Raw genomic sequence first — 21,017 nt, forward strand, 5'->3', positions numbered from 1 at the left:
ACGTGTGTTCACAATGATGGTAATTAAGTACATACAACTTAAAATTCCTTTTAAATCATGCGGTAAAACAAGTTGGAACAACTTCATTTTTGGACTAATCAACTTAAAAACTTGTTTCCCGAATGAGGGTAATTAAGTACATACAACTTAAAATTCATTTTAAATCATGTGGTAAAACTAGTCGGAACAATTTAATCTTTTGAGTAATCAACTTCAAAACTTGTGTTTATGCTACCAATTATTAAATAAGTGGTAATTAAAAACACCTCTGATTGTAGAGGAAAAGCCGTCTCCCCTAACTCAAATAACTTTGTTGCTTTAAGACAATTTCATTAGAAGTTGTCTTAATTCAATAAACATCGATGCAAACTGTTGCGTGGATTTTCTTTGTTGAGCCAAGGCATACGACGGATCAGCTTTTTACTCTCGCAAGGATCCTGGAGGGGGCCTGGGAGTACGCTTATCCAGTCTACATGTGTTTTGTAGACTTGGAGAAGGCGTATGACCGGGTTCCCAGGGAGTCACTGTGGGAGGTGCTGCGGGAGTATGGGGTTAGGGAGTCTCTACTCAGGGCCATCCAATCTCTGTACTCCCAAAGCGAGAGCTGTGTCCGGGTCCTCGGCAGTAAGTCGGACCCATTTCAGGTGAGGGTTGGCCTCCGCCAAGGCTGCGCTTTGTCACCAATTCTGTTTGTAATATACATGGCTCAAATTTCGAGGCGTAGTCGTGGGGGAGGGGTCTGCGGTTCGGTGGACTAAGGATTGCACCACTGCTTTTTGCAGATGATGTGGTTCTGATGGCTTCATCGGTCTGCGACCTTCAGCACTCACTGGATCGGTTCGCAACCGAGTGTGAAGCGGCTGGGATGAGGATCAGCACCTCCAAATCTGAGGCCATGGTTCTCAGCAGGAAACCGATGGACTGTCCACTCCGAGTAGGGAATGAGTCCTTACCCCAAGTGAAGGAGTTCAAGTATCTCGGGGTCTTGTTCTCGAGCGAGGGAACAATGGAGCGTGAGATGGGCCGGAGAATCGGAGCAGCGGGAGCGGTACTGCAGTCGCTTTACCGCACCGTTGTGACGAAAAGGGAGCTGAGCCAGAAGGCAAAGCTCTCTGTCTACCGGGCCATTTTCGTTCCTACCCTCACCTATGGTCATGAAGGATGGGTCATGACCGAAAGAACGAGATCGCTTGTACAAGCGGCCAAGATGGGTTTTCTCCGCAGGGTAGCTGGCGTCTCCCTTAGGGATAAGGTGAGAAGTTCGGTCATCCGGGAAGGACAGCTCCTCCTTCGCGTCGAAAGGGGCCAGTTGAGGTGGTTCGGGCACCTAGTTAGGATGCCACCTGGGCGCCTCCCTAGGGAGGTGTTCCAGGCACGTCCAGCTGGGACGAGACCAAGGGGTAGACCTAGAACCAGATGGAGGGATTATATCTCTTCTCTGGCCTGGGAGCGCCTTGGGATCCCCCATTCAGGGCTGGTTGATGTGGCCAGGGAAAAGAAAGCTTGGGGCTCTCTGCTGGAACTGCTACCTCCGCGACCCGACCACGGATAAGCGGGAGAAGATGGATGGATGGATGGAGCCAAGGCATTTGTTTTTAGAGTGTAGTGAGTTAGCCTTGGTATTGTTGGTATGCTACTGAGCAACGGATGACTGGTATGAACAAGCTAAAGGAGCAGAGCAATAACGATGCCACAGGAAACACATTGACATGTGCTGTGTGTGGATGTGTGCTCTCTTGTTTTGTACTGGGTTATGCTCCACTGATAAATCTGCAGTTTGTCACAATATGCTGTACTGTTTGTTGTCTAATTTCAAATTTACAACAAACGATTTTAATTTGAGCTCACAGTACACTTTGCCAGGCTGTGATGGTGTAAAGGAGGGAAAGACAGTTTGCATAACTTCTGAGCTGCCTGAGAAACAGTTGAGGAATTTGTTCTTGCTTTAAATCCAGGGGCGCCGTAAGGGGGTGAAAGGTTAGGACGATTCTAAGGGCCCATGACTAGCAGGGGGCCCCAAAATGTTTAGAACATTAAGAAAAAATATGTAAGTACCCTTTCATAAATAATTAACATTAATATAACGTTATATTGCGTAGTAGGCTACTCACTAAACTTACGATTCATTTAACTTATTTTCTTCCAAAAGTTAATTATCCAAAGCCTCTGTACACCCCCCTCTATTTACATGTAATGGTTTGGTCCTAAGACTCCTGCCTCCAAACGCACTCTTTTCTAGCAGAGTGAAAGCATGTGAGGAGGGATGCGGTGGGTGTGGTCCATGAGCGGTGGAATTTAGTCAGTTAGCTAAGCGTAGTCCATTGTAAATTGTAATGTTTTTTTTTACTAAACTGACATTAAGTAGGCTACTGTTAATATCTTCACAGAAAATTCAGAGGTTTTTCATTTCACTGCTCTTTTAGCTGACATTAAATGCAGGTACATGTTTATCAGCTATTCATACTAAATCAGTTGTCCCTCTCCCTGGTGCCAGGACCAACATATCCATCTTCAGGCTCAGCAGCCCTGTCCCCCTATAAGGCTGAACCTGAACCAGCTTTTCTCCCAACTGAAGGAGGTGAGCAGCATTGTGTTGAATGACATGTCACTTAACATATCTGAAGGGAGACTGGAATACAACACATATATATATCAAAACAAAAAGCTAACATCTAATTTAAATTATACATTTCAAACACAGTATTTTCCCACATAACCACTGATCTATATAAGACAAAAAACTGCTTTTAGTCTATTTAGGATGTTTGAAGCGTTGAGTGATCAGTCTGTATTAGGTAAATAAAATGTTAATCACCAACATTTTGGTTATGATATTAATACTAATATTAAAGAATATATTATCATATGTGTCATGTACACTCTACAGAGCCAGGGCCCTCTTCAGTTTTGTCAGGAAGGTGTGTGGAAGTGGAGGAAGAGGTGAAGGACAGTGACAGTGCCAGTGGCAGTACCAATGTAGATGAGGAGGATGAAGGCTCCAGTGAAGACAAGAGAAGGTGTACAGAAAGGGACAGACAAAGTGAGGAAAAGGACAGACAAAGTGAGGAAGCTGTAAAAAAAAAGACTGAGAAAAGGCAATAGGCTCTGATTTGGCACCACCATAAGGCCTTTTCATTTCCATTTGCGTTGTATTCCACTTTAATACCTGCATATTTTGTAGTTGGTATGTATTTAATTTTAAAATCTGCTGCTTATGTTATTTTTTGTGTTATAGCATTTTATAAATGATTCTGTTGGTGGTAAAGTTCACTTTATTTTAATTTAAGAGGTCATGTATATTTAAGTTATATTTATTTGGATGTATGCATTCATGTTGAGAATGTTCCATTCATAAATGTTATTGTTAGGCATGTACACCATAAAAGATGACTATTGATATTTAGTGTCAGGAATGTTAGTGTTATATCAAATAGTGAATTCTACTGCAGCAGAATGTTGCACGTCTGCACAGTGTTATATTTTCACAGCTCAGTGTCAGTAAATATTGTGCGGTTAGTATTGGACTACAAGATAGATGCAAGCCTGTACAGGTGGAGTTATTTAAAGCATACATGAGTGGGTTGGGTTCTGGAGGTGTGGTTAGCAATTGTGCTTGGTTGGCGTGGCCTGGGCCTGGTGATGGGGGGGCCCAATTTGATATCTTTTCACGGGGCCCAAAATCCCTGGCGGCACCCCTGTTTAAATCTGACTTTTATTCTTTCACACATGTCAGACATGCCCAGACATTTTTTGAAACTGCAGCTCAAATCAAGCTGAAGCAAAGCAGTCAAATGATCTTGTCAGAACATAAGCACTGAGATTTACACATGTATCCAATCACTGACAACCAAATAGCTACTGACTTGTTGGAACAGATCTTAAAAATACACCTTCATAATAATAACAACCTAGGTTGATGATATGTTTTACATCCAACAACAATAATATGTACAAGCTGTTCACCATTTATTGTATTCATTTAGCAGATAAACAGTTATCATAAGGGGTTAACATTTCTCAATATATCACCATTTAAGAACATTGTTCATTTGAACGCCACTTTGAGTCAATACCGTGCTTTTTTGGCTACTACCTTAAAAGCACTGTCTTCTTTTTGTAACACTTACTCATTGTTCACATTTTATGTATTTTCCTACTGTGAAGCACATTGTGATGTCTGCTCTTCAAAGGTGTTACTGCCCACAAATGAATGAGGACAACAACTCACTACTAGCTACACCGGTGATACTGCCTAAAGATATTTTACTACAGTCAATTTATGATCAATTTATCACACAATAAAACAAAGAATACATGCATTTTCACTACTGCTTCACTACTTCTTTTTTTGTGATATCATAAATGCCACCATCTCTGGCTATGCTCCTGAATAATATTATTGAGAAGTCATTGTTAACGATTTGTAACGATTTGGATCTGTGAGGTGACCTACTCAGTGACTGCTTTCAGCTGTGATAAAAAGTGCTATCTCTTGCAAATCACATTGTCTTTATAGTTCACATTGCTTGATGTGAGTCAGTATTTTGTCTACATTTCACTTAGATCAATGTCATCTGTTTAAACAATATTTACATTTAATTGATGAGTTAATGTCGTTACAGTAGGTAATGATAGGCGTTGAGCATGAGCAGAGTATTGCTTTTAAAGTGTTAAAACATATGTGAGGCAGTACATAATTGAAAGTAGCTGTAGCCCATCTACTTTACAGTATTTTTTGATGTTCATTCAACATTATTTTACATTTAATGAGATCATTTCAGTAGAAAAAGTAGTTCTAGTTGCAGTCTCTTCCTTTCCAGTTCAACCCAAATAACCCTACCAAACCAAAATAATGTCTAATCTTCTGAAAACAAACAGAAAAGCCACCATACTGTTTTTGCTATCCTGCGAAAGCCTCAAGTGCACCTGTTGAGGAAGGAAGAAACAATGGGGTAAAAGGAGCTCGTCCATCAACTCCTCTGAGCCCTTCCCATCTCTCTGCCTTGCTCTCCGCTTCCTGTTGTGCAGGAAGCAGAGCCTAATCCGCTCCACCCATTGGTCAGAGGGTAAACACTGCATGTGACAGAGAGATAGAGATCAGGAGCGAGTGAGCAAGGGAGGCAAGAAGTGAGTGAGGTGTTATAAAAAAAAAACAAGACTAATTTCAACCAAATGTGGCTCATTTAACACATTAAAAAAAAAAAGTTATTCCAAAAATTATTAAGAAAATGCAATTCTCTACAGTTGTATGTGTCCATTGTAAAAAGCACGCAATATCTCATTAACATAGGAAACAGCATGGCAGGAAAGCAAGGAGTGGGTTAATTTAGGCTGCAGGAAGCCCTATGCTTAGACAGCCAAGTCTTCTCTGCTGGAAGGAAAGGTGTGATCACTTACGCACGCACTGATCTGCAGCTGCAGGCTCTTATATCTGACGAACAGAAGCAACCCAAAAGTAACTTTTTTTCATGTTCTATTTCTAAAGCACTAATCAGTGACTTATCAACCACATTTATTAACTTTTAGCATAAGCATATTTAAAATGTTGCCTTGTTAAATAGTATTTTGTACACGTGCGTGGGATAGTGATGCAGAAACGTATCAGTTGGCAGTCTGTTTAGCCCCCATCCCATTCCTTGGCAGTCATAATATTTAGCATAAACATGAGAAAAGCTTTTGAAGTTGTGAAGAATATTTTATTTTTGTCCCACAGCTGAGTAATAAGCTGTCATTTCTGCTGACATCTTTCAGAGCCTTGCAAAATAAGCTCAAAGCTGCACTTTTAGTGAACTTATGTCTCTGCAGTCTATTCTGGGGAACAAAAGGAACCCTATTCACATCCTACTAAATATTCACAAGGTCTCCTCTGATTAAAAAACATGTAATGTGTTTCATTACATCGTTACAATGAAGATTTGGCAAGCAAATAGGTCTCTTTGGTAATTTGGTTATTTACCTTTCAGCACTGGGCATCTCAATCTGCTACGAGTGAGGTCAGGTGCAGTGGATCTCCTAAAACATGACAACACTATGACTAACTTTTCAGTAATGTTGTGCTTCAGATTAATTTGTTAATTTACTGAATACTGTCTACCTGAGACCGATATGAGATGAGGCCCCTAGCAGTAAAATGTCTATGGTTGAGGATGTGACACAAACACTTATGCTGAAGTCTGTAACGCTTTCCAGGAAATGCGTCAGAGGGAAGATTTCATTTATTTTAAGTAAGAAATAGGCATAGATAGACAACATGTCTTACGCCCACAGTTTGAAGTTTGAATATTACTGCCAGCTGGAAAATAGTCAACCTACCACCACTATGAGACGACGTGTAAACATGTGATCTGTTTTTGTTTGTGTCCTATGACTGAGAAGTGATGACATCATCTAAATGAAGAAATGCAGATGAGAGACACTGCCGCCTTTCATTGCATCAAACTTTCAGAGATAATTGCAAGAGGGCTGAGTCAAATCCTAGAAAAAAGATCAAGTGATACAAAATACCTGACAGGAGCTTTTAATGAAATGAACGGAAATATGCTCTAAGACAGCATTCATTCCCAGGTGCTGAATCACAGATAACATTTCTTAGAGTTCTTGAATTGCCTTCTATTTTTGGAATCCTGCTTGAATTTCAGTGAAAAACATATAATAATTACGGTGATCTTTGCAGCACCTTCTGATTGCCGGAAATAACTCCAGAGTTTAGAAAGGACTTGACGTGTGTGTGTGTGTGTGTGTGTGTGTGTGTGTGTGTGTGTGTGTGTGTGTGTGTGTGTGTGTGTGTGTGTGTGTGTGTGTGTGTGTGTGTGTGTGTGTGTGTTTCTGTGTGTATCTTTCTCCTTGTCAGTGTATTCCTATTGGAGGTCTCTGGATGTGAGGACATAGTAATCAGCTTGATAGATAGCTAATCCCCCACGTCTCAAGGGAGATAGCTGGCGCCCACCGTGTGACTTCAGACATCATGCTTCTAAACATGGTCTCATCATTATCTTTTTTTCGGACAATGCATCCTCACATCAAGAAAAACAATGAAAAACAGCTCAGAACAGAGATTGCAGAGGCAGATTGATAAACACATTGCAAGGCACAGAGATTGACCAACCACATAAAGTGTCTTCCTCATTCTTGATATGTGATGTGTGAGGGTTGGACTGAGGCGTGTCTGGACCTGTTGCTACTGTGGCAAAGGCTTGGTTGTCGACATCATTTCCTATGCAGAAGGTATTTGCTCTTTTGGAGGGTAGTCAAGGAGAATGTTTGCTATCCAATTATTGATAGCTGAGAGAGCAGGAATTATTTGTGCATGCAGCAGAACGTAAATAACAAGATCCAAAGGCAGATAATGAACGTAAATCCATTACTGTATTTTCTACAGTTGTTTATTCTTCTTCAGGGCCACACGGGGCCATCACAGCATGTGTGTGTAGGGTGTGCAGTGAAATAAGTCAGAGAGACGAGTTATCCAACCGAAACTGTCCCAGCACACCCAGTTCTCTCAACACCAGCTCCCAGCACACTCATTCCTGTGTGGATTCACAGTAGTTATTATATGCTAAGTGGTGGATACATCTCCAGATCCTTTACTCAGGTAAAAGAACAAATACAACACTATAAATAGGTGCCTACAAATTGTACTGCAGTTGAATTTCAAGTACACAAGTATAAGTTCAGCAATATTAGAAAAACTTAGTAACAGTAACATAGTTACTTTTTAGCAATACAATGTTTAAAAGCCACTAGATCTAAGTAATATATTTTGTTGAGTTAACTTATGCTATCCCAAAATCTTCTTGAAATTTTCAAACCCTGAAAAATAAATAATTTGAATCAAGGTATAGGCCGTTTCATTTGGTAATCATCCTTGAGAAAGGTCAGAGATCCAGAGTTTATTTGCATGAGCTGTAAGTCTTTGAATGTGGGAAAGACCCATAACACAAACAGGAAAACATGTCTAGATAGCTGAGGTTTAAATGTTCTGATTTACTGTTTTTCAGTCAACCTGTTCGTGCAAATCTTTGCCAAAGCACATGGCAAACAGCTACAATTAAATGTGTTAGTCAAGCCGAGATATGAGTCTGCAGGTGGGCTTTTAGTTGAGACACACGCAGATGCATAGACAAAACTTACAATTACTAACATCATCACATCCCTCTGAAGTGAGGGTGAGTAAGCCGTTTGTCTGTGTTGTGGCACTAAACTACTGTAGTCACACAGGTGAACTCAGCAGAGCCCCGCAGTGCTTGCTAACACCTGCTCCCCCGCACGGAAGGGAACTCATTTGGAAGGCAGACAGCAAGTCCTTGTATGGATGTTAAAATACACGCTGCAGATTCACACCAAAGTATACATACATACATTATAGAGACATCACTTACATTATCTGGAAGAATTGTGGCTATGGTTTTTGAAGAACCTAGATAATTTCACTCTCAAAATTAAGATTCACATTTATTTTTTGGAACAAACTTTATATAAATAATTATCAAATATTATTATCAGTATTAGTCAGAATCATTTTCACTTTTTGAGAGTTTATCTAAAATGGTAATGTTTTCAAGGCATGAAGAAGAAAGACAAGTTATATGAAGGATATTGTGTCAGTTTGTAATTTTATGTAACTAAATCATCTTTCATGGCTGCCAACCAAATGTATCTTTGGGGAGAATACATTTGTTTTTTTACTATCTAATAATGTCGTAACCTTTATAGGTATATCTTGTGATCCTTATGTCACCATGACATCAGAAATGACATCACCCATGACATCACCTGAATGACATCAACTAGACGTACGACATGTTGCTGGATTACATGTATATTGTTTTGTTTGTAAGTACATTTATTTTATAGAACATATGCTGTATTCCCTGTGTTTTAGGGATTTATACGTCTGATTATCATATAGCTACTTTCTATTTAACTTAATAGTCCTGTTATTCCACTAGGGATGGATGAAGAAGCTGAAGTCCGCCTCCTCATCCATCCCTAAACTCATCTGGTTTATTAGTTCTTATCTCGCTGCCAGGCCAAACAGAGGATATCCAGTAGGATATATTCCCATTCACTTCCCCTGAAAAGAATACAAACAGTGAGAACAGCTATTGTCCTGCCAAATGGTTAACAGTGAATTGCATGACAGTTTGTCAACAGTTATTGTGTTAGATTTGGCTAGTTGAGGGTTTATTCCTAAACACATATATCCATCAGTCCCGTGTCAGTCATTGTCAATCATCTATACAGCAGCTACTTCAGCCCATTGTCTCTAGGACAAACAGTACACATATTATATCCGCCTTTAATATTCTAATGGATGCATACATAGCAGGTAACACATGTTATTAGAATCACAATTTACCACAGATGAGTTGACATTTTGCGGCCACATACTTTGCAAATACTTTATCTGGGTCAACACTTTCTGTGGGCATTTGGAGAGTAACACAATAGGATGATGATAGCACAAAGTGAGAGAGAGACAGCAGTTATACTTGGGCAATTGAAAAATGATTACTGTCATCAAAACAACTATTTTAAGATAGTTGTATGTTCAGCACAAGTTCCTAAAAAATCAAATGGTACAACTGTATTAAATCCAGACACTCTGTAAACAAGTGGATTAATGATAATGCTACTACCAGAGCCTAGATTATAATATTGGGCATTATTTTGCAATAACATTTTGCATCAACAGGTATTGAATGGATTGGATGGTGAGTGTGTGAGAATGCAGAAAATTCCTTTGTAACCAATAACCATTATTACAAATATGCAATAACTTACAAACATATGCCAAGATAAAAACGCTTAACCAAGGACTTGTGCACGCAATACAGAATGACGAACAGAGAACAGCCAAATGAATTGCAGCCGGGGGTTTACATGCGGGCGAAGATGAGAGTAGCAGTTGCCATGGAAACAGTAGTTTTGTCTCCCACTCAGCTCAATGGCAGAGCAAGTGGAGACTGTCAGAGTATTATCAGAGATGATGCTTTGATTGGCTCTTTGATGGATCTGTACGACAAGTCGCCGGAAACACTGCCCTATATGCTCAGCCCATGCCAGACTCTTCCGTTTCCTCTTTGTCTTGGCCTTTTACCTCTTATTCACGCTGAGGCAGGCAGAGTTTTTCTGAATGAGAGCACCTTGACACAAAAGGAGGGCAGCTACATGTGCAACAGACAGAAATTATTGCAGTGAAACTGCCGTCTGCGATACAATGACAGGACATTTCATTCAGTAATTCATGAAGCAATATCAGTAGCTGCATAATGAAAGTTTCTTATTTTTCTTGTGCTCTTGATAAAAACATTCAGTTGGTACGCTGCATGTAGCAACACGTGAATGAACAAAGATTCATGGTGTTGTTAGAAAGTTATATCGCAGCGAAGACAAATAAATATGTTTGTCTTTCATCTCATCAATTCCTCTTCATTGAAAAATATTGTAAATAAATACAATGTCCTTTTGTTCCTCTTCAACATAAGCTGCCCCTGAAATGCCAACACTCTGAGGCGTCATCAAAATATAAGAGTTTGCCCTGTGGAGCTGTGTTTTCCCCCAGCTGACCTCTTGAATCTGATCCTTCTCCATCTGATCCCACAGTCCATTTGTCCGCCCATGCCCATGCCTCTGTCTGTGCAGGCTTGGAGAACAGCAATTTGGATAACATACCTTTGGCATTTACCAGACCGAGCTTGTATCTGTGGGCTCGGAGAAATGCCAAAGGTGCATGGGTTGTGTGTGACCTTTTAGATACAATCTCCGAATAAACTTGATGGGAAAGGGATTTATTGTAATAGATGAACAAAAGACACCATTATAACCCTGTGTCAACACCTCTGGTCTGCTAGCATTCACTCTATATGAACAATGATTTAGATTTTGTATGATTGTTTCATAAAACATTGCTGTATAATGTTAACCTCCAGCATGAATTCAGAGATGAACATTACCATACGGCAATTAACTTGTTGAGCAACACAGCCACACCTAAATCCAAAGGGAGATGGTGTACGTGTGTGTGTGTGTGTGTGTGTGTGTGTTTGTGCGTGCGTGTGCGTGTGTGTGTGTGTTGGATTTGCTCTATCCTTCTATCTCTACAGTGAGTCACAGGATTGAAACGCTGCTTTAAGGCCCCTAGAGTTTCCTCCCTCCACAAGGCAGGGCTGTATTTAAACACTTGCCACACTTCAGAGATCTCTGCTAAATGCCTTGCTTTCCACATTTAGTAACCATTACTCCGCTTAAAACGCCTTTTAAGTATGTGCGAAAAAGGGGCAGTAAGATGGGATAATGGGAGGAAGATCACCCGTTTTGCTCTACTTGTGTCTCATTAACTTTGTATATCACATTGATTTTTTGATTTTTAGATTGATAGATAGATAAAAAATAACATTTCACAATTTGAAAACTCCTGCACAGACTTTACAGAGCAGCTTTTGAAAGAGAAAAAATGCTGGAATGAATAAAATGTGGCTAGTTACATCCTGTATAAGCTCCTTACTCTGAAACAAGTTGAATCTTTGCAAAGAGGAATTTGAGTGGGGAAGGGAACTTCATAAAGTCCCCGCAGCACACCCTTTCATTTGCCGGTATGGATGGAATGCGTGTCTACTTTGTTGCAGCTATTCCAAAATCAAGCTTACACAGTAATTATCTCCCAACCCAGTGCATTTCAATGATCTTCTGTAAACCTACTAAGCTATAATGACAAGATGGGCAGGTAGCTGCTGCAGGAATTTTGGACTTGGTGAAGATTTGGTTTCCACAGGAATTGCAACCTGATAAACAAAGATTCTGCGGGCAGTGACAGGATCTTCAATTGTTCCCGCCACATATTGAACTATGGGTTTAGGAACAAACGCTTTACTTTTAAAATGATTATTATAGGAATGGGAGCAGATATATAATTGACTGGCCAAGTAACCTTTATTGATATTACAAGGGTTATCATTTTGAGTATAGAGGAACTGGAGGAGGACAGTGACTATAGGGACACAATCACTGAATTTGGAATACTGTATACATGGCATACTATTTGTTAATACTAAATTGTTTTACGACTTAGCAATCAAATAGCCCCTATACTGTTTAATGTTGTTGTATCGAACTCAGTAGTTCCACATAAAGCTCAACGTTGCTGTGGCAGCTCATGCCAAGGTTTTTCTCTTTTTCTACTCTTCAGTCTTATCTTCGCCCTTCGTCTGCCCACACACACACAACCATCTGATGTTTCTTTAAATAAGTCAGCAGGTCGCTACTCCATTTTAAGGAAGTCACATTCTCTACTGACATTACTGAGGAGGGTGATGGTGCAGTTATCACAGTTAGGTAGTTATCAGAAAAACTGAAGAAGATATCAGTCCCTTATTTATAAAGATTAGGCTGTGATGCTCTTCCACTGCACATGACAGCTGTTGCATCATCCCAGCATCAATGTGACGAAGGCTCTGGTTCATGTCAGGACACTCCAGCTGGGATAGTGTGATTAATGTCTGAAAAAAGAAAACCTCTATTACATGCGACTCTAACCATTTAAGTGATGACTGTATCATGTTCAGGTTTAACCATGTATTGCAATAACAATACACATTTCGGATTGGTGTGACCTACAGCTAGGCCCCAACAGTGCTACAGCTAAGATCCTATTATGAGCAAAAAGTGAATACCAGAAATGCTTAGAGAATTCCTTTCATTCTAAATTTGAAATACCTTGCGACATTCATTCCTCCTTAATAGTTGTGGCTGAGAGGTTCACAGACCTGCCAGCCACTTTAGATTTGTGAAGAAAATAGAAACTACTGTCGCTATCCAAAAGGTTCTATTTTAAACCTGGAACATGTATAATTGTAGGAGCAAAGTGAAGACAATTGCATGTTTCAGACAAAAAAGCCAGAACAGTACACTAAGTGGCCACTGAGTCAGGCCACTTTCAACACTTTTTTTCTTGGTTAAACTACTGCAAAGTAGGAAGAGTAAGAGTGAGTGAGTGCTGTGTATTGCTCATCTTTAGTCGATACTGTACGCCACAGCAGCGAATGGGCAAGGCTACAACATCCCAGCTCTCTGTAGAGTACATCTGTTTTTGTCCACATAGTAGGAGGAGGAGTGCTGACATTTGATATGCAAAGGCCTTCTAATCCCCCAAGTGCATCCCAGTGTTTGCACTTTCAAAGCATGTTTTTTTCTGGCAGAATGCGCCTACTATCACTTTTAAATGCCAAAACTGACTCACCCCTCTGCCGGAAGAGAACTTTACAATATGAGCTGAGGTATAAAGATCCACATTATCAGTCCAGCTTACTCTCCTTCCACAGCTAAGCCTGACCGCATGCGGCAAGACTTTTCCCACTGCCAACGTGACATGACCGAGGAGCACCAGCTTTGTGTGGGTGATACTGAAAACTAGCAGTTATAACATGACAGTGACACTAAGAACATGAAGTGCACTCTTTGCTTTCTGAACTCCACAGGGTTTTCTAATTACTTCATCTTGGTGTTATGTTCACAGATGGGCCGAAAGTTCTCATGAGGCCAGTAACGCTGATCAGCTAACATTTGCTGAGTAACAGAAGAGAGCTTTCCCTTACATAACCTCAGAGAAACTGTCACTTTTCATCTGGCTTGCTGGGAAAGAGGCAGCAGTCTGTTATTAATGTGTGTCCTCCCATGGCATCCATTTGATGAAGTTGCTGCACTCCTTTTCAGATGTTCGGACCGTGTGTAAAAATGCCCTCGAAGGACAGAAAACTTCACATCAACAACACAACCTATTTCTGTCTAACTAAAGCATCCATTCCAGGGGCCATTACTGTCAACACACACACAATCAGACCTGAGGTGTCGTCATGAATAATTCCTGCTCCTTCTTCTTGTAGGCTACTTCCTGTTCTGCTTTTGTCTGTGTGGGTATGTTTATGTATGAGACATTCATTATTGAACTCTGAAGAGCACTGATATTCTGAGTGAACATTCAATGGGATGACGCAAACATCCATGTTCAACTTCCATCATTATATAAGCTAAAGAGGTGAAGAAGAGGTGTTCAGCAGACTGCCGGAACAAATACTCCGTGTTCCACATGAGTGTTTGGTCCGGCAGCAGTGTAGAAGAGAAGCCAATCTGTTGCAAAACACATGACTTACAATTATTGAACAAAGGACATAAGCAGGGAGAAGCTGTGCCAGATGTCTTTTTCGAAGCTCTCATTGATTTCCGACTCTAACCAATCTGGCCACTGGTGGATTGTTTCCATGGTTACAGTGAGTGAATGTGGACAGAATTCTAAGAATGATTGTATAGTCACTATGCCTCAAAAGCTATGATGTAACTATTGAAATAGTACAACAAAGTCTGTCACTTTATTAGTATGTCTGTCTTTCTAGCTGCATGTCACTATTTGGCTGTCTAGCTGATGCTCAGTGCCCTTGTTTGTATGCCAAGCAACGTGTGCCTTTGTGTGATTCTGTGTGTGACGAGGTCAGCCAAATTGAATCCTCCATTTATCACTAGGAAGCAAAACTCCACACAAGATGAGGCCTTGAGCCAGAGAACATAACTTCACTGTCAACCTGCCCTCTATTATCTCTCTCTCTCTCTCTTTGTCAATTTCCTGTTGCAGTTTGAAGATGAAATACTTTGATTTCGAAAAAGGTCACAGAAGTGAAACCATTCTCATTGAACTGTACATAACATTGTCTTAGGATGTACTTTTTACACGATGAACAAGGACACTGTTCCTTTTCAGGTTTGTATAACTGCATTAAAAGAAACATCAATACCAGGCATCAACAGATTTTGAGGGCAGACATACAATGTAAAAGCAGTAAACATCTAACAACATCTCTGAGCTGACTGAGACAACATTGTGTTTCTGAAAATGTAAATGGCTGAAAACACTCAATTAAAAGGACAAGTACTCAGGAGTAGATTGTTTTTTTTTTTAGAAAATGCTTTTTTATTATTAAATAAATAAATACTGCACTTTTTACACATAAGTTATTCAGGACATTTTCAACCACTGTGATAATGGCTTTTACGGGATCCTTCAGGACCCCTGGTACTGTTTTTCAAATGTTACTCTCTCCCCTTCCCTTCTCTCCCTCACATCAACCCTCAAAGCTCAATGTGCCGAGTCTATCCATCATTAAAGAGAATAAATCACAGTTTTTAAAGTTAATGTGATGATACACACATACCACTCGCATACACACTCACACATATAAACAGCATAACTCCAGAGCATCCACACACATGAACAGATCGTTTGTCTGCACTGCTGAGGTGGCTGTGACATACACTGTACATTATTTACAATATTCCACAGTCTAGCCCTGGTGACATTCAGAGCATCTTGTTATGTATTTCTGTATAAAACAGCATCAATTAGATTATATACATTAAAGCTGGTACCAGCCCAGCATCTGTCTTTACTTCCCAAACATCCCTCTTTTTACCCAAATTGCTTGGGTTCACATTCGTACCAACATACTCGCTCCAACATGCTCAGTATTGTCTTTCTTCCAACTTTCAACATACAAGTCAGCCCTTTATCATTCACGGTCATTGTGCTACATTTCATTTCCAGTCAGCAGAGTCTGTCCATGGTATTTGTTCACCTCTGCTGAGTCATTCGAGGTGCAACAATGAAGGAATGTTAATGAACTTTTCACAAGTCTATCCTTAATCTTGTCCTTCCCACACGGATTCCTTCTGAAACATGGCTCCACTGCAGCACTGCAGCAGACAATGCGTAGATCTGTGTGTGTAATGTCAAGCAAAACACATTAGCTGCATCTCTGCAGAAGCATGTTGAGGGAGTACACCATGCGTTCCCGCAGGTCGGGGGGGCATCCGGATGTCAGCAGGGAGCTGAGTTTGAAGGTTTTGGAGACACGGTCCTCGTTGATGTATGTCAGCATGTACTCATCGCTCTGGCAACACAGGATTATCTTGGTGTGGTCGTGGTAAAAGTTGATCTGTGGAAATAAGAAAAGTTGATGTTATTTTGAAAGTTATCGTTTTCTCATATGATTTGTCTTTATCTGTGTAATGCAATGCTAAGATGTGCACCTCTATGCATACCTAATAACTGCTGTGTTTCCTGTGATAGTGCATGTGTTTACCTGGAAAGTGCCGTCGTTAAAAAGCATCATGAGGGCGCGGTCTGACTTGAGCCACTGCAGCAGGTAGAGTCTGGGCATGTGAGTATCTGCCACACTAACAAGGTCCCCGCCCTGAGAAAGCAAAAAAGGTAGAGCAGGATTAGACAGGCTGCAACATGAAAGATGCCATAATGCTTCAGGGGATGGAAAGACAAAAGATACATAATAGCAAGAGCGATAGATTACAGAAAAGAAGAGTGGGAAAATAGAGATATTTACTTACATCCATGAGATTCTCCTCCATGTAGTGTGAAAAGTACTTGAGCACAGTCACTTGGCCCACAAAGTGTTCAGGTACCTCGCAAGTGGGGAAGACGGAGCGCTGTCCCAGCTCTGCATAGTAATGTATGGTCCTGAAGAGATGGACATAAGGAGGTGAAAAGAGTTATGCAACCACTCAGATAAACACTACAAAAAGAGAACAAACATAAACCTGATTTTTATGACATTCAAAATCTGTTGGTATTCTTGATAACAAATATTGCTTTTGCTTGAAAATGATGAAGTGCCAGGGAAATGGATCTAGCAACATTTAATTATTGAAAAGGAGCCTGCAAATTCATATGACAAGGCAAGCTATCCTTGCAATTTAGTACTTATGTCAAACCACTAACAGGTTCTTCAAAGTATGTACTAGACATGCTTAAACAAGCCATCTCCATTATATGTAGTGACTAATAACTGTGAAACTGAAGGTGGAGTGCTGTGAAAGCATAGAATGGTGCCTACTTTCTGTCTGGCAGGAGGCTCATGTGAGTGCCGTTGTTAAAGAGAACTCCCACGGTGTGGTCAGACAACTGGTATCCAAAGCCGTACTTGTTGGAGTAGTCCACCCATTTAGTCACCCATTGAAGAGTGCAGCTGTTTGAGCCCTGGGGAATGTCATCGGCTAAAGGGTGAAAACACAGAAGAGGAGGATTACAATACAATAACAAAGACAATTTGAAGAACTAAAGAGGCCTCTATAAATCCTTGCTTTTTTTAAAGCAACCAAGAGCTTATCAATATATCAATATTTCCTTCACGGTCACACACAAACAATAATACACTTGGAGGGATCTCCTCCAAGTGTATTATTGTCTATCTTTGAGTCTATCTTTGAGATATAAAACAGTCCTTCAATCAACACATTTCTCTGTTAAGACATTTCAAGGTCAAATACAAATAATGAGCTTTTGGTTTACAACAAAAACCTTCCAGTGTGGAATAATTTGATCGTTAACTACATGTATAGGCTTTGGATTGGCAAATAGACTCACCTTTAGGCATATTCTCCAGACATCCTCTCAACACGCTCGCAACAGTCTCAGCCACGCTCCCTGTCGTGCTGTCTTCCAGGCCTTAAAGAACAACAACAGGGGGCATTTAGCTAGACATCATTTCAGTACAGTTCAAGAAACTACATTGCAATCTAGCTGTTGCATAAATGCAGTCTATCATTGATGCACCTCCTGTGTGTAAAATAACAGAAATGTATCTGTGTCTGGGAAACAAGTCTGTAGAACTCACATTCGCTGCTGCTGCTGCAGCTCCCCAGACTTCCCCTGACAATCAGACGGATGGTATCACGCGTCGTCGGGGACTGGCTCTCCGTTGCCGGGCCAACGGGGTTTTCGGCAGATGGCAGAGGTAGACTTCCACTCTGAATGTGAGAATCATTGATGCCACGGTTAAATACTGTACATTTGGATCATCTCTTCCTACTATCACTAAGCATTCCCCCACAGAAGCTTAAAAGGTTGAAAATAAATGCTGTTAGTTTGCTCTAAAATTGTGCTTGCTCGTTGTAATACAGCCTCGTAGTTACTCATTGGATTCTCGCAAACATGATATCTCAAGGGTTAGCATCACCTGTGTGATGTTTTAATATCCTGAACTGTGTTTTGAATGATCTCTTACCTCAGAAATATTTTTGCTCTGCTGTTGGCTGATAACACTTCTCTCCAGGTCGTGCTGCAGTTTGTAGATCTCCTCTTCCTCTTTTGTCAACTTATCTATCAAAAGGTAATGAAGCACAGAACATATCAGAATAAGATCTTTAAACCAGTGGCTAAACAACTAAAACAAACAATAAAGCAGTATACATTTAAATGTGAAATGTGCTTGCAATTGTTTAATAAACTAACAGTGCCTCTTGCAGCAACCACAACTGTGCTGCATGAACGATAAATAACTGCTGTGACATGTGGTGTTTGAAATGGAACATGAGAGCTCAGTGTTTTATATAATACTCACTCAGAGTCTCGTAGTATTTGACCTTGTCCCTCTTGCCCCCAAAGAGCGCTGCGGCAGCTTTCTTGAAAAAGCTCTTGGCTGGACTAGAGATGTGGAAATCTGGTGCTGAATGGCAGCAGTTAGCAGGCAGACGCTCTGGACTGAAGCCCTGTGCAGAAAAAAGTGGGTCAGTGTGCGGCTGGTGGGAAAAGGGTCACTGTTATACTCCTACACAGTGACATTTAGTGAGACAGACAGTGAGGACAATAGACAGACAGGCAATAATGAGCTCTAACCTGTGTGAAGAAGTCGTGCCTCATAATGTGGTCCAGGTTTGGCCGATCCTCTGGGATCTTGGCTAGCAGGCTGGTGATGAGCTGCTTAGCCTGTGGCGACAGGGAAGAGGGTAGAGAATAACGCGCCTCTCTAATACACCTGTACGTCTCCTTCAGGTTGGTGGTTTCAAAAGGTGGCCTGCCCAACAGCATGGTGTACCTGGAGAAGGATGGAGGGGAAAAGTGAGTGGATATAGGCAAAAGAGGAAATCACAATCTCATAAAATATGATGCTAATTTGTCTCTTCAAGCTGATTATCCAGTATTTGACTGATATTTAACTATATTTTACATTGTTACAAAACATATTTTCAAACTAAATGGTGTAAGTATAGTTGGCCTACTCACATGACACAGCCCAGGGCCCAGATGTCTGATTCACAGCCGTGGCCCTGCTTGTTGAGCACCTCAGGGGACAGGTAGTTTGGAGTTCCACAGATCGTCTTCCTCCTGTTCCCCACTGGCTCCAACTTGGCAGCCAGACCAAAGTCCCCGACCTTCAGCTCCATCGACTCACTCACAAAGAAGTTACCTGTAGGGAAGAAAGGGAATGATATGATGAGCATTTGATATTCAAGCCAGGATCAAAGGATACATACTGCACTGATCCTCTGATGTATTGAGTACAGAATGTATCTTTACAATTGTGCATAAAGTGTCTCAGCAATGCAGTGTGTCACTGCTTCAGTCAAATTCCTTACCAAGTTTAAGGTCTCTGTGAAGGATCTCTTGTTCATGCAGGTACTTCAGTCCAGATACTATCTGTCTGAGATAATAACGCACCTCGGGCTCAGTTAGCACTTTGCGAGCCTTCAGGATGTGGGCTAATGACTGCAAAAAGACAAAAATATAGAGAAGATAATTAGTTTCCGGTAGTTTAATTATCTATAAAAACAGTTTCCTCTAACCTCTAAACTTTAACATTGTGGTGTTCTTGTATTCTCATTCTGTGGGAAGGTATATACTGTAGATTTGCTGAATCATAACAATAAATAACACAATATAGGTATTTTATAGTAGGGGCAGACTGAGTGCTGCTTCATTGACTTTAGGTGCAATGCAGGTGTTATCAAAATGTGAAGCACGGCTGCTGCAAGAACAAATAACAATGGTAAGAGTTTTTAGTATGTGTCAACTAACTTACTTTTCTACTGCAGTATTCCAACAGGATGTAGATGTTCTCCTTGTCCTCGAAATGATGATAAAAGTGCACAATGTGTTTGTGGTGCAGAACTCGGTGCAGCTCAATTTCCCTGTCAATCTGGCAGGGGAGAAACATAATGGTCACGATTTGAACTTAGAGGCATGTCTGTGATATCTGCTGTCCAGGCGCACCAGTGCGCGCCGGGACCAGAGCCGCGCGCTTACCTTCTCTCGTTGGTGAGGTTTGGAGACGCGCGAATGCGGGATGATTTTGGCTGCATAAACTTTGCTGGTGGAGAGGTCAGTCATCTCGTAGCATTTAGCAAACCCACCCTGGAAAGAATAAAAACACTTACGTTAACATGCTGTGTCTTCGGCTTAAGTTGTAAATCCATTAAGAAATGACTAGAGATGAAACTTGCGCTACCTTTCCCAAAACTTTCCCACGGCAGTAGCACTTCCCCGTGGCAGGGTCAGTGATGATCCTGGCCATCTCCGAGGGCGCACTGCGCTCATCCAACTTCTTTCTGCGAGGCTCGCTCGACCTTTGCGTGGCTTCACACATACTGCTGCTGTTTGTCTGTTGGGGACCGGTGTTTTTCTGTACTTCCATTTGAGGTGGTTAGTCGTCCCGCACTCAGAATGCAGCCCGGAGCTCGTCTCTGAGGTTTTATAGTCTGGCATCCTCCCCACCCAGCCCCTCTGTCTGCCGCCCTCTCTCTGACGTCACAGTGTGAAATCAGAGCATGAGGTCTGCCTGACATCGATTGCCTTGCATGGGTGTTGGTGATGGCACAGGCATGAAATCAAAGGGATTAAACATCCGGTGGATTCTGTTATTTCATCTTTTAGAAGGATTCATATAGTTATTTGCAACACTAGCCTCGCAACAACAGCAACAATGTCATGTTCGTTAGTTTCCATATATAATATCATAATATATCAACGTAATTTGGGCAGGTGAATGGACCTTTTATATTTGTGTGCATAATCGAAATTCAATTTGTTGGAAGTCTGATGCATTTTATCGATAGAATATCCAGAGGATACCACTATCTGTATTCCATTCAGGCTCGGCTCACCTCACTCTGTGTTTTTGCACCAAACTCAGTCTGAAGCACTAGCACCCTCTGGTGGACATGTTGGATAATATTAAGAA

General features: G+C 41.1%; 1 protein-coding gene across 1 annotated transcript; it reads right to left on the minus strand.

The window, feature by feature from the left end:
* Positions 1-14,928: 14,928 nt before the first annotated feature.
* On the minus strand, positions 14,929-20,950 carry plk2b (polo-like kinase 2b). Its single transcript, XM_079689453.1, has 14 exons — positions 20,286-20,950; positions 20,084-20,191; positions 19,860-19,976; positions 19,417-19,546; positions 19,064-19,247; positions 18,677-18,875; positions 18,402-18,549; positions 18,066-18,160; positions 17,676-17,808; positions 17,426-17,506; positions 16,896-17,055; positions 16,390-16,519; positions 16,128-16,238; positions 14,929-15,980 (listed from the first exon to the last, which is right to left on the minus strand). Exons 1-14 carry the CDS (start codon positions 20,469-20,471, stop codon positions 15,789-15,791), a joined length of 1,974 nt encoding a protein of 657 aa, XP_079545579.1. The 5' UTR covers positions 20,472-20,950; the 3' UTR covers positions 14,929-15,788.
* Positions 20,951-21,017: the final 67 nt, after the last annotated feature.

Source organism: Notothenia rossii, assembly GCF_949606895.1.
Source record: "Notothenia rossii genome assembly, chromosome: 6".
NCBI classification, from domain to species: Eukaryota; Metazoa; Chordata; class Actinopteri; order Perciformes; family Nototheniidae; genus Notothenia; species Notothenia rossii.

Excerpts from the sequence above, each read along its gene's own strand:
- plk2b (XM_079689453.1), bottom strand. The coding sequence starts at position 20,471 with ATGGAAGTACAGAAAAACACCGGTCCCCAACAGACAAACAGCAGCAGT. Across the intron at positions 17,809-18,065 it reads AGAGCAAAAATATTTCTGAG|AGTGGAAGTCTACCTCTGCC; the intron begins GTAAGAGATCAT and ends TCTCACATTCAG. Across the intron at positions 16,520-16,895 it reads AGCCTCCTGCCAGACAGAAA|GACCATACATTACTATGCAG; the intron begins GTAGGCACCATT and ends CCATCTCTTCAG.